The sequence below is a fragment of the Eurosta solidaginis genome, chromosome 3 (assembly GCF_040869045.1).
Source record: "Eurosta solidaginis isolate ZX-2024a chromosome 3, ASM4086904v1, whole genome shotgun sequence".
NCBI lineage: Eukaryota > Metazoa > Arthropoda > Insecta > Diptera > Tephritidae > Eurosta > Eurosta solidaginis.
This window is the reverse complement of record NC_090321.1, coordinates 147,913,462-147,926,732: the sequence shown is the minus strand read 5'-3', so window position 1 is coordinate 147,926,732 and position 13,271 is coordinate 147,913,462. Positions and strand designations below refer to the sequence as shown.

General features: G+C 39.7%; 1 protein-coding gene across 9 annotated transcripts in view; it reads left to right on the top strand.

Moving 5' to 3' along the window:
* Mmp1 (Matrix metalloproteinase 1) overlaps positions 1 to 13,271 on the top strand; it is a 422,620-nt gene that overhangs the window by 11,763 nt on the left and 397,586 nt on the right. The window contains exon 2 of one of the 9 annotated variants that reach the window (XM_067773236.1): positions 2,513 to 11,586. The exons of the other annotated variants lie outside the window; for them this stretch is intronic. Coding sequence (XP_067629337.1) covers positions 7,913 to 10,120 — 2,208 coding nt within the window. The 5' untranslated portion in view covers positions 2,513 to 7,912 and the 3' untranslated portion in view covers positions 10,121 to 11,586. Of the gene's footprint in view, positions 1 to 2,512; positions 11,587 to 13,271 lie in introns of those variants that run through there. 9 annotated transcript variants of the gene reach the window in all.

Here is a 13,271-nt window from a genome sequence, read left to right as displayed (position 1 = left end):
CAGTAATTAGCTGTTCATTGGTAAGTGTATCAATTATAGCCTCCTTTTGAATTAGATTTTGTAAAGATCGCCATTGAATATAACATTTAATGTGATCTTGAGTATTTTCGTGTGATGGCAGTTTATAGTATAGATTCTCATACCTGGAATTTCCATTAACCGCACAACAATATTTAGGTCGATTTAAAGTATTGGTACTTAACAGACGACATCGTAGGCAATAAAAAGCATTGCTACTGGTACTCCACACTAACCAGTCACGCTCTACTTTCTCTCCATTTGGCAAGATTCTGTTTAACAACGAGGTAGGAAATGCCTCGTCGTGACAATCACGTGGAAAAATAACAGGACACTTTTGATGACCTCGACGTACTATTTTGTTGACTTCGTGAGATCGAAAAATCTCATTCACGGTACCGATATCGAAGTCGTTTAAATAATCTGGATTTTGAAGCAGAGTTGGTGGTATGGTTGGAAGACTTTTTGAAGATGAACCTTCATCAGTGTCACCACGAAAACTTTACGATTTCGAATTCATGCAAACATACATTTTTGTTTGATGTTTTTCTTGTCTCCTCAGGCCCAGGCAAAAAATCATTATCAATATTCGTTGCTTTTGAAATTCGGTTTAAAATTTGCACATGGAAGAACTAAAGCTCTCCTGATTTAAAAAAAATGTCTTAGTACCTCGAAATCGCGACCCCCTGAGAAACACATTTTTGGTTGATGTTTTTCTTGTCTCCTCAGGCCCAGGCAAAAAATCCTTATCAATATTCGTTGCTTTTGAAATTCGTTGCTTAAAATTTGCACATGGAACAACTAATGACTCTCCTGAATAAAAAGAATGTCTTATTACCACCAAATCGCGGGCCCCCTGAGAAAACCCGGGCCCGGGAGGACCGATGGGACATCCTCAAAAAAATGTACCGAGCTCTCTTCATAATCTTTCAGCCAAAATTCAAATTTGACTGCGCAAGCATACGGCGATGTTACCGGCATTCTCAAGTACATCAACAAGTTAGAATGTATCTTGCTGTCCTCAATTTGGTTCAAAATACTGACTACCATTAATGAAAGAAACGTTGTCCTCCAAGCTAGAGACGCCACCATAAATGTTGAGGTCTGACATCTAGATGCCTTAGTAGCTGATTTGAAGTTGATCAGGAACCAATGGGAAACAATTTTAAACGAATGCAAAACAGTTGCTATTCAATTGAACATCTCGCCAAAGTTTCCGGACATTCGAAAGAGAAACCCCAAAAGACGTTTTGAAGATAATGGAAATGAGATGATTACGGATGATCCACAGCCTGATTTTAAAAATAATACATTATAGGTGGTCGCCGATTCGGTAATCACTGGCATTACTGAACGATTTGCAGCTATGAGAAATTTGAACGAGACGTTTTCCTTTCTGTGGCAACTTGAAGACATGGATGAAACTACGGTTCGGGCGAGTGCAGTAAAATTTATACAAAAATACAAGTCGGACATTTCTGAAAGCTTAGAAACTAAATAATTCACTTGAAACACATTTACTAAGCATGTTTCAATAAAGGTCTATCACTATTGGAATTGCTAAATGCACTTTGCTAAATGCATTTACATATGTTCAAAATATGTATACGATTTGTGTTGCTTTACGTATCTTTTGCACTATACCTGTCACTGTAGCTAGTGCACAACGTTCCTTCTGCGTCCTTTCAAGAATCAAAAACTTTCATAGATCGTGTTCATCTCAAGAGCGAATTTCAGGACTTGCCACGCTTTGTGTTGAATCCGTTTTGGCAAGACAGTTAAATTTTGATATTATTATAAAAATTTTGCAGCGAAAAAAGCAAGTAAAGCCACTCTTTAATATCCGAACCTTCTATATTGAATAATTAAAATTTATAATCATCATTAAATTTATCACAAATGTATTAAAATGTTACCAAATAACTAGAAGATATTATTTGAAACAATATGTGGCTGTTAAAAGAGAATTTTATTTCTACGTTACAATAAAATAGTATAAATAGTAAATATTCTGTGCTAATTTTATTGTCAGCTCTTAGTCCAAAAATGGCAAAATTTTTTTTGATGTAATCCATCTATAATGATTCATGAATGAGATAAGTTAATCAAGTGTATTAGTGGATTTTTTATAGGGGGCTCGTAAATTGTTTAGTCCCGGGCCCCGATTTTCTCTCTACCGCCCTGGTCCCACCCGTGACGATGGAACATCCCTTATGTATTCGGTATAAAAGAGTTACATTCATACAGCAGCGAACAGACAAATAGCAGTGGGAATTTTTCATCAAATTTCGCCAATTAAACTCTATATGCCAAATATCCGAAACATGCAACTCCGATCTGGGTACTGTAATTGGTTAAATATTACTTATCGAAATTCAGCCCCGACATACTAAATGTACATACATATGTCGCGCATGTAACGTGTACCCACATGATACCAACTATTTTTTCAAGTGCAATGTGGAACTAACCTCTAACGCCCTTATCTCTTTAGGTCAACCCTGTTGAAACTGCAAGTTTCCTTGCGCTCATGTTAGAAGATATTGATGTCAGTTTGTGAGTGATCGCACCTTTTGGATGGGGCAAAGCACTGCCAAAACAACAAAAACAACAACAAGCGCATGTGTCGAGTAGTTGGCCTAACCAACGATGAGAGCAATCGGTTTGCAAGGGCCCGTGAGATTGTGGAGAAATTACGAAGACAATTCACTGACGAAAACTTTGGTGCGAGAAAGAAGCCCCGAGAGGCAAGAGGCAGCGATCGACTTAACTTTACGAGCCTGCTTTTAAGAGGCAGAAATGGAGAGAAAAGCCGGAATGGCAGCAACCAAACCTCAAAATCTGCCTAGCGGATCGAAGAGGGAAACATGTGTACCTCAAAAGCTGTCGGTTGGGCGGGCTGTGGTGGGTACTAATCCATCGGGTTTATTATTATTACAGAGGAACACAGTAATGCTTTTAGACACAAAAGAACATATGCTAATAAGCTAAAGGCAGATAACAATCAGACTTCAGCTTGATCGATGATACTAATGGGAGCTAACGCTGGGACCCTGGTTTTCACAGAGAAGAAGATGAACGAAATTGCGAAGCAGTCTGTGCGCTACTAGATTGCAGCGTCCACGATGAGCAGATGTCGACCGAAAGTAGAGATCCGATTAGTATCATAACCAAAGTGATGCATGATGAAACAACCAGACCGCTACCAGCGTTCGAAACAGCTGCATGGCACAATGGGGTTAAACTGATGACCTTCAAAAAGAAGAAGCCGCAAGGATGAAGGTCGTGGATATGACCCTAATGCCCACAATACCAAAGGCCAAGGTTTTGATACCCCGAATGATGAAAGCGGAGGACACGCTTAACATGCTGCAGCGGTAGAACTCGAATATATCAACATGGGATTGGAAGGTACTTCATGTATCCCGAGCCGTGGACGGGGACCAGTACTACATGCTTCAAATTAATCAAGAATCGGAGGATCTGTTGCACTCACAGCTTGGGAAAATGTCCTGCGGTGCAGGTAGTACTTTTATGCACCTTGAAAAAAGGAGTGCTCAGGACAATAACCCCAATACGCTAAAAGCGGGGGAGGTGGAAAAGAACCTCGAGAACCTGAACCGGGACAAAGACGTAGTGGCAGAGGTGCACAAGCAAACCAGTGATCAGAACCTTAAGAAAGACCACAATATGCCAAATGCAGGAGAGTTAGGAAAGGACCTCTAGGGTCTGGAGGTAGCAGAAAAAGACAAAGGTATAGGCGAAGAGGCGGAGATGTTGGAAAGGGACAAACAGCTCAATGATGCTACGAGACTAATAAAGACGCCTCGACCAGGGTATAGAACATCTCAATGGCGCTGCGAGTCTTACAGATAAACCTTAAACACAGAAGCGTCTAGCGAGCTCCTCCTGACTCTGGAGGAGGGTTCGGTTGATGTGGCGCTGATAGAGGAGCCATGGCTTTCACCTGGAGGATTCAGCGTTTATTACGCAAAGACGGTAGGCAGGGTTAGAGCTGCAGTCATGGTAAGGAAACACCTATTCTCGTGTATACGGGGCCGGATTAACAAGTAGGCAGAATAGGTAGTTGCCTGGGGCCCCCGATTTTAGGGGGCCCCCGACAAATGAAGAAGGCTTCTAAAATTTTCTTACAAACATAAAATTCTAGAGAGTGAAAGAAAAATATAATCAGAAATGAAAACAATTTTTACCAAAATAAATAAAACTCAATTGACCGCATTCAAAAGGCGACGACTGACAAACTAGACAAGGTTCCTAAAAAGGACATTGACATTTGAAAAATTGTATGAGCGTGCAAAGAAGTATATCGAAGTGAAAGGAGAGTATATTGAATAATAAAAAAGGTTTATAACTTTTCTTCGGTTGGAAGGTCATACTGGTGAAAGTCCAGCGAATCAAACTTTAAGGCTTCTTACTGAAGACTGTGGTTTAGATATTCAAAATTGTAGAGGACAATAATATGACAACGCATTAAATTGTCCGGAAAGCACAAAGGTGTGCAAGCAAGAATATTGAGTTTGAATGAGAATGCGATCTATGTTCCTTGTTCCGCGCATTCCCTTAATTTGGTTGGAGAGCATGCTGTGAAGTGCTGTTTTTATGCAGTAGATTTTTTCGCCATTATGCAGACATTATATAATTTTTTCCGCTTCCACCTATAGTTGGGGCATATTAAAAAATAAAATAAACAATGAGAAAACTTTTACGATTCATTTGATATCATATTAGAGGCTCTAGAAATATTGCTGATGACGAATCACAAAAATCGAATTTGGTTTCATGTTCATTTTATGGAACTCTATTTTGACTGCTATGCGTTGAGTGAATAAGTCATTGCAAAGTGGAAAAGCAGATTTGCAAACGTGTGGTTTTTTGTACGGATTGTTAGAAGAGAGTTTAGTTTCATTGCGTGAAAAGTTCAATGATTTCGAGGAAAAAACAAAACAATTATTACCTGCTGTAGTTTATACAGAAATCATAAAACGTACTCGTCGTAGAAAAAAAACAACCTAATGATGGAAATGCTCCAGAAGTCCAGAAGTAGAATATTCGCCTCGCGATGATTTTAGGACAAAAGGTTTCCTCGAAATCTTCGAAAATCTTCACAGTGAAATCACACCGTTTTTACTCTAGAGATTTGAAAGAATTTTTTATTGAAATGAAACAATTCTAAAGTTACGTGAATTCCAGATACACTGATGCACAAAAAACTCATAGTCATTTGTATAAGATTCTAATGTAAGATCAATTAGCTGATTTATTCCTAACACAGAAATAACTCCTCGGATTTTATTAACATTAATGATCACAAATTGTTCTGTCGAACGATCCTTCTGGCAATTAAAATGAATCAAAGCTGCTGAAAGAGCTACAACGCGACAAGAGCAACTTCAGATATTAGGTATACTTTGCATTGAGTCAAATATATTGAAAAAGATCGATATTGATGATATAATTGATGAATTTGCCGAAAAAAATGTAGAAAACGACATGTTTAAAATGTAGATAATAATTTTATTGATATTATTACATTGTGACAATAAAATGGTTATGAAAGATATAAGATTGTATTTTTTAATCGAAAAAAGAAGGGAACGGACGTTAAAAAAGGGCCCCAAATCGATGGTTGGCTAGGGCCCCGTCGAGGGTTAATCCGGCCCTGTGTGTATGATATCTAACTTCAGCACCAAAGACCTCGCGGTGGTCGCAATAGAGGTTAAAAAAGAACCGTACTTTATCCTGGCATTCTGCTACATGGCCCATAACGTGGCCGCCCCACTAGGGGAGTTCAAAGGGCTGGTGGATCAAGAAGGGTGAATATTACGCTTGTCATTGTCGCGGATGCGAATGCGTATCACAGTGTATGTGTAGGGGACGCTATTAATGATAGAGGTGAGTCCTTTTTATACTATATACTACAGAGTAGTCTACAGGTGGCCAACGTCAAACAATGTGCTTGATATCACATTGAGTTCTGCGTAGGATATACCAGGGTATGAATGAAAGGTCCTTGACAGACCATTCTTCTCAGGCCATGCGTTTATCAGCTTCAGAATCCCCCTAAAGAGGGTAGAGAAGGGCAAAACCTTTAGAAACCCTAGGGCAACGAACTGGTACAAATTTCAGGAAGATCTAGGGCAGCCTTAAGAGGTTACCACCTTAGAGGAGTTGGAGGAGTGCAACAACTTTTTATCAAAGGCGCTGACAACTTTTCATACTCAATTCATATAAGCGGAGAAATGATAACATGCGAGATTGTGCTTTTAGGGGGAAATGTTTATGTAGAAAATTAAATATATAACAGAATTCTGCCACTCAATAGCTTGACATATATACATATCTACTTAGTTATTTGCATTCTTATATTCACTCATTGTACTCTATTCTCTTTTACTGGTGCCTATGTACTCAACCAAATGTACTTACCTACGTAAATTTACTTTTGAATTCAGTTCTTATTAAATAGTTCACCGAGACTGTCTAAAATCGGGAACCTTACGAAATAGCGCGTTTTTATTTAAATCATTTTTTTCATGGTGCCGAAACCCGGGACAGTCGGACTTAGCGATCGGTTGAATTTAATAAAACCCAAAAAAATCGAATTGATAAGTCATTATGGAAGCGGTAGTCCGAGCATCGTATCGAACGCAAGTTACTAAGCTATGTAACGCGGCCAACGATTATCTAAAAACAATCAAACCTACAATTTTTTCCGGTTCAAGTTGTCCAACTACAGTAGAGGAAGAGCTGACCATATTCATACAGCGATTGAAAAATGCTCATTCCAACCTCAAAAGGGGGGATGAAGCCGTACGAAACACTGTAAAGCTCGATGATATGCAAAAGGAGGTTGAAAGAGTAATCGAGTACGACGATAAGGCCATAACGCTACTAGCAGAGATGGATTACGTTCTTTCTACCTATTTTAAGCCAGCGCAAAGCAATCAACCCAGCAGCGAGGGCACCGCGCCACCCGTTCAAAACAATGAAAGTGGTCATTATGGCATTAAACTAAAGGCTTTCGAGATAAAGAAGTTTGACGCAAGTCTGGAAAACTGGTTGCGATTCTGGGATCAGTTCAAGCTAGCGGTTAATGAAAATCAAAAATTATCAACAGCGGCAAAGTTTAACTTCCTAAGCGAGGCGTTGATAGGAAAAGCTGCAGCTACGATAGCGGGATTTACTTCATCTGAACAATGCTACAACGATGCCATAGCCCTGCTGCAAGAGGAGTATGGCGATAGCGACAAACTAGAAGAGAAATGTTTGCAAAAATTAATGAATCTTAAAATAGTACAGTCGTCGAGCGACGTTCATGGTCTACGCAAACTGTATAATCAGGTGAGCGCCACTATGAGATCCCTAACGGCACTTCAAATACCATCGTCACACTATGAAGTTATGGTGAAGTCGGTATTGCTTAAAGCTCTCCCATCAGCCATGCGCGTTCAATTCCATAGATCAGCTGGTAGGACATCCCTTTCTAGTACGGTACTTAACACAACCACTAACAACGCCCAGTTAAAAACTCTACTTGATTTCATTAAAGTTGAACTGGAAGCTTTGGAAAAGTCATTATTGTCAGAGCGAGAAAGTAAGCGGTTCGTCACATCGCACGAACGTAAGGATGGCATGCTAAAACAGGTACCGCCACTGGCCTGTACACCAGCACAAGTGATAAGCAGCCTCAATGTGTGTTTTGGAAGAAAACTAACCACACCACAAGAAATTGTAAAGGTAATTTGAGTGCTGAACAGCGGAAGGCCATTCTCCGTCGAGAAGGAAGATGCTTTCGTTGCACAAACAAAAACCATAATTCAAAATTCTGCAAAGCCCAGTGGCTTTGTGTGAGTTGTGCGGTGGGAGGCATGTGATGTCAATGTGTGAGCCGACAAAGAACGAACAAAGCGCAATAAACGATAAGTCGAGCGCTGTCGAAGCCAAAACGTTACCGTCGACAGCGAGTGCTGCTACGTTAAGCACGACGGATGAGAGCGGTGCAAAGGCTTTTTTGCAAACAGCGAAGGTAATAATTAGTAACGAAAATAATTCAGAGCGTATTCTGTCCAGAATTATAATGGACAATGGAAGCCAGCGAACATACGTTACTGAGAGAGTTGTGAAAGAGCTCAATTTACCCACGTATGATACGGAAAAATTACGAATCATTGCATTTGGCAATAAAAATCAGAGCAAACGCCTAACAGAATTTAAGCGAGTACAATTGTCACTAATGAGTCAATACAACAGCGTTCAAAGTAAAGTCATAGCGACTGTAGTGCCCTCAATATGTGAAGACCTTTTACCCACGCCAACAGTTGACAACACGGAGCTAAACAATGTGCGAATGGAATTAGCAGATTATAAGAGTTGTAATGAAAGGCTAATCAGCGGTATAAATCTATTGATTGGGCAAGACTACTATTGGAAATACAATACATCGGAGAGCAAATCGGTAGCGGATAACTTAGTAGCAGTGAAAACATTTTTCGGTTGGACAGTTCAGGGTCAACATAAAGGCAACAAAGGCGCAGCATATGTATTTCAAGTGCGCGAAGAGGACGCTGCAGATTTTGATATTTCACAATTTTGGAATTTAGAGTCAATTGGCATAGCGAACGTAAAAAATTACGATGAGAAATTGGCAACTGAAAACACACTGGCTAATATAACGATTGACGATGGACGATATGTAGTTAAATTGCCGTGGATAATTGACTGTGCGACACTAAACAATAATAAACAAGTAGCCCTCAGTCGGCTTTTTGGACTAAACTACAAATTGAGAAAGAATTGTGAAAAATTTGCGGAATATGATAACGCGATTCGCGATTTAATACACAATAACATCGTGGAGAAAGCGCCTGAAACCGCCGTTGGTAACCCAGTGTACTACATGCCACATCGCCCAGTTTATCGCGAACATAAAACCACTACAAAAATGCGTATTGTGTTTGACGCGTCCTCAAGCGAACCAGGATATACATCTCTCAACGAACATTTGAGTGCAGGAGAAAATTTGGTTGCGGATTTGGTGAGCACTATTTTAAGGTTTCGTTCCAATGCAATTGCTATTACTTCCGATATTGAAAAGGCATTTTTACAAATTTCCCTAGCTGTCTGTGAGCGTGATTCGCATCGATTTTTGTGGTATAAGTCCCTGCCTAATTCACAAGACGAGCTCCCAGAAATAGTTGAATTCCGAATGACGAGAGTTACATTTGGTGTCGCATCCAGCCCATTTTTATTGGCAGCTACGATTCATAAGCACTTAGATGTTAGTGAGAACCAGTATGGTCCTATTTGCTATAAATTGAAAAAGTCGTTTTATGTTGATGACTTGGTTTTAAGCGAGCAAAATTTAGATATGGCTATGGCCACATATCACCAAGCCTCTAAGATCATGGGTGAAGCGAAGTTTACCTTACGAAAGTGGAACACAAACGATACCGAATTACGAAAACGTTTTCTTAATGATGGGTTTCAAACCGAACCCAATCAAAAGATTCTTGGCATCAATTGGTGCACGTTAATCGATAACATCAGCGTAGATGTGTCAAGCAGCATCGACTATTTACAGTCCTTGCGTGGCACAAAACGAAATATTATGAGAGCGATGGCCAAGATTTACGATCCAATAGGGATTCTTGGTCCATTTACAATTACAATTAAACTCATTTTGCAAGATGTTTGGAAAGTGAATGTTGGATGGGACCAAGCGTTGAGCGGCGAGTTGTCCAGTGATTTTCAATGTTGGCAAGACGATTTGCAGTTACTACAAGATTTTGCAATACAGCGATGTTTATCTACGAGTGATTCAAAATGTGAGCTACACATATTTGCTGATGTTAGCCCCAAGGCGTACGGAACTGTTGCGTATGTTCGCCGAATATCAGCCTGTGGAACTATAACCACACATTTCGTATGTTCAAAAAACAGAGTGAGTCCAATCGAAAAGGGCTCTGCGAAGAGGGAACTCACTTTGCCAAAATTAGAGTTGACAGCGGCATTAATAGCAGCAAGATTAAGCAAATTTTTAATAAAGTCATTGGATTTCAAAATAGCATCTGTTCATTTTTAGACTGATTCCGCAATAGCACTTAACTGGATAATCGGTCATGGTAAGAAAATTAAAAACTATATTGCAGCGCGGGTAAGCGAGATCAATGACCTTACCAACATTTATGATTGGAGACATTGTCACGGTAAGACAAATCCTGCCGATCTTTTGACCAGAGGCGTTCGAGCCAAGGTACTTGCGGAATCTAAGTTATGGAAATATGGTCCACCTTGGCTATCAGAAGATTCATCAAGCTGGCCCTCGAAATTTGTTATTGTAAACTTTACTAATTTAATGGTAGCTACCCCTGAAACTAACAGCGTAGCAGAACGAATGTCAATTTTACCCGTCGAGAAATTTAGCCAACTTAAGCGGCTCTTACGTGTCACAGCATTCATATTCAGGTTTTTGTGTAACTTAAAGCGATGTTCCTCAAATCAACATGTAATATCAATTAGCGAAGTAGAAGAGCTGACGTCGCAAGAATTAAAATCGGCGGAGCTATACTGGATAAAAACTACACAGCATAAATTTTACTGCAATGAGATTCAGGCTCTGTCCAAAGGATCGACGGTTTCGTATGATTCAAAAATTTATTCTTTAAGCCCTAAACTGGAAAACGGCATCTTACGACTAACTGGCCGTTTACCGGCGGACAAAGTTGGTAAAAATATCTCTATGCCAATAATATTACCAAAAAGGTCTCATTTCAGTCAGCTGCTCGTGCTTGAAATGCACAAAAAAATGTATCATGCCGGTGTTAATGCGGTTTAGCCCAAATCCGACAGAAGTACTGGATAGTACAAGGAAGGCAGCTGATAAAGAATGTTTTGGGACATTGCGTTATTTGTAAGCGGCTGCATGGTAAGAGCGCTTCCGAGCCATGGACTGTATTGCCTATAGAGAGAGTGTCAGCTAGTCGCCCATTCGAAACGACTGGTGTTGACTTTGCCGGACCACTTTTTATAAACTCAGAGAGCGAGAAACAACAAAAAAAGGTTTACATTATGCTGTTTACATGTGCGGCGATTCGGGCGGTACATTTAGAACTGGTTGGCGATATGTCAACGAAAAGCTGTACAGATGCACTAAGAAGATTTATAGCGCGTCGTGGAGTGCCAGCGACCATAGTCTCTGACAATGCCAAAACGTTTAAGCGCGCAGACCTGGAACTAGCTAAACTAAACGAGCTTATGAAAACAACTGAAATGCAGCAACTAACAGCTCACCAAGGCATTAATTGGAAGTACATACCCGAACGAGCATCATGGTGGGGTGGCTTCTGGGAACGCCTTGTTAGAAGTGTGAAAACGTCATTGAAGGCTGCTGTTGGAAAAGCGCGTCTAACATACGATGAATTAGCTACACTCCTAGCAGAGGTAGAAAGCATTGTAAATGCGCGACCTCTTACGTATATAACAAACGATCATAACGATTTGGAGCCACTTACTCCATCTAATTTTCTCACTGACTGCAAATCTATTTTATTTCAGGCCGATCTCAAAAATGACGGAAGTGCCCTTTCACAATCATGGCATTTGCGACAAGCCTTAATGAAGCGCTTCTGGAAGCGCTGGCAGCAAGACTACCTAAATCAACTTCGTTCAATTCACCATAACCAAGGCGGCCCAGTTCGCAGCATTAAAATCGGCGATGTTGTGTTGGTCCACGAAGATAAGAAGCCGCGTCTTCTATGGCGGTTGGCAATTGTACAAACTACGTATCCTGGACGAGACGGCCGCGTTAGAGCATGCGACATTCGGCTCGCAAATCAGCAAGTGCTAAAGAGGCCTATTCAACTTCTATATCCTCTCGAAATTACATCATCCATTTCCGGGGCCGAGGATGTAGAAAATTAAATATATAACAGAATTCTGTCACTCAATAGCTTGACATATATACATATCTACTTAGTTATTTGCATTCTTATATTCACTCTTTGTACTCTATTCTCTTTTACTGGTGCCTATGTACTCAACCAAATGTACTTACCTACGTAAATTTACTTTTGAATTCAGTTCTTATTAAATAGTTCACCGAGACTGTCTAAAATCGGGAACCTTACGAAATAGCGCGTTTTTATTTAAATAATTTTTTTCAGTTTATAAGCCGGGTGGTTATGGCGTCATTTTTCATGTACATTTAAATAAGTAAAATGTTCTTATAGTTTTTCTTAAGCCTATAACCTGGGTGGATTTAAGAGAGGAGTACTATAAACTCAGCTGTGACCTCCAGAAAAAAAATCAAAACTCGCATCTAGCTCAAACAAGGGTGCGGTCGCCTAGAATTTTTTCTACAGCAGTTGAATTAACTTTATTTTTACGATATTCTTTTGGCAAAATTTCAATCAAACGGATTTTTTTTCTGATCAGTCACATTTGTAAAATCGGTTTTATCCAAGGTGGGGCATGTTGGGGTATTTTTTACTAAATAATCACCATTTTTCAAAATATTCCAATTTATATTGTGACGAATATTAGCAACACTAAGGGATACTATCATCTCTAAGCTGATACTAAGCATTCACTTGTATCTACATAAACAAAACCATCATGTCTACACATTAGGCCAGTCGATTTGCGGGGAGGCAAAAAAATCACCCATTGCTCTGTGAAAATCGTATTCTAGGGATCAAAATAAGAAACTTTGCCGAAGGAACCATACCTCTAAAACGAATTCTGATGTCCCCCCCTTTGGGTCGTAGGGACAAATTTTGAAAAATCCCGCTTTGAAATGCCTATGTTTTTTCTTTTTGGAGTTTATTTGAAAAAATGAATTTAACTTAGTAATAGAAAAGAAATTAAAAAAAATTATTAGAAATTAGCGTTTTTACAACCCCCTTTTTAAACCAAGGCATCACTGTGATGCATTTGCATGTCGTAAACATAGTTGTGTGGGTTTTTTATTCAACCGTTTTAAGAAATGAAGGTATCACTGTGACACAATTGCAGATCGTAAAATTGCTTGTGTTGTTTTTTTAAGCCACCACAAGACACAGCAGGTAGAATTGAAATTGCCCCTACACAAAAGTTCGACCCAAAGGGGGGACATCAGAATTGGTTTTAGAGGTATGGTTCCTTCTTATTTTGATCCCTAGAATACGATTTTCGCAGAGCAATGAGCGATTTTTAAATCGACCCGCCCTACTACACATATATACATACAGCAGCGG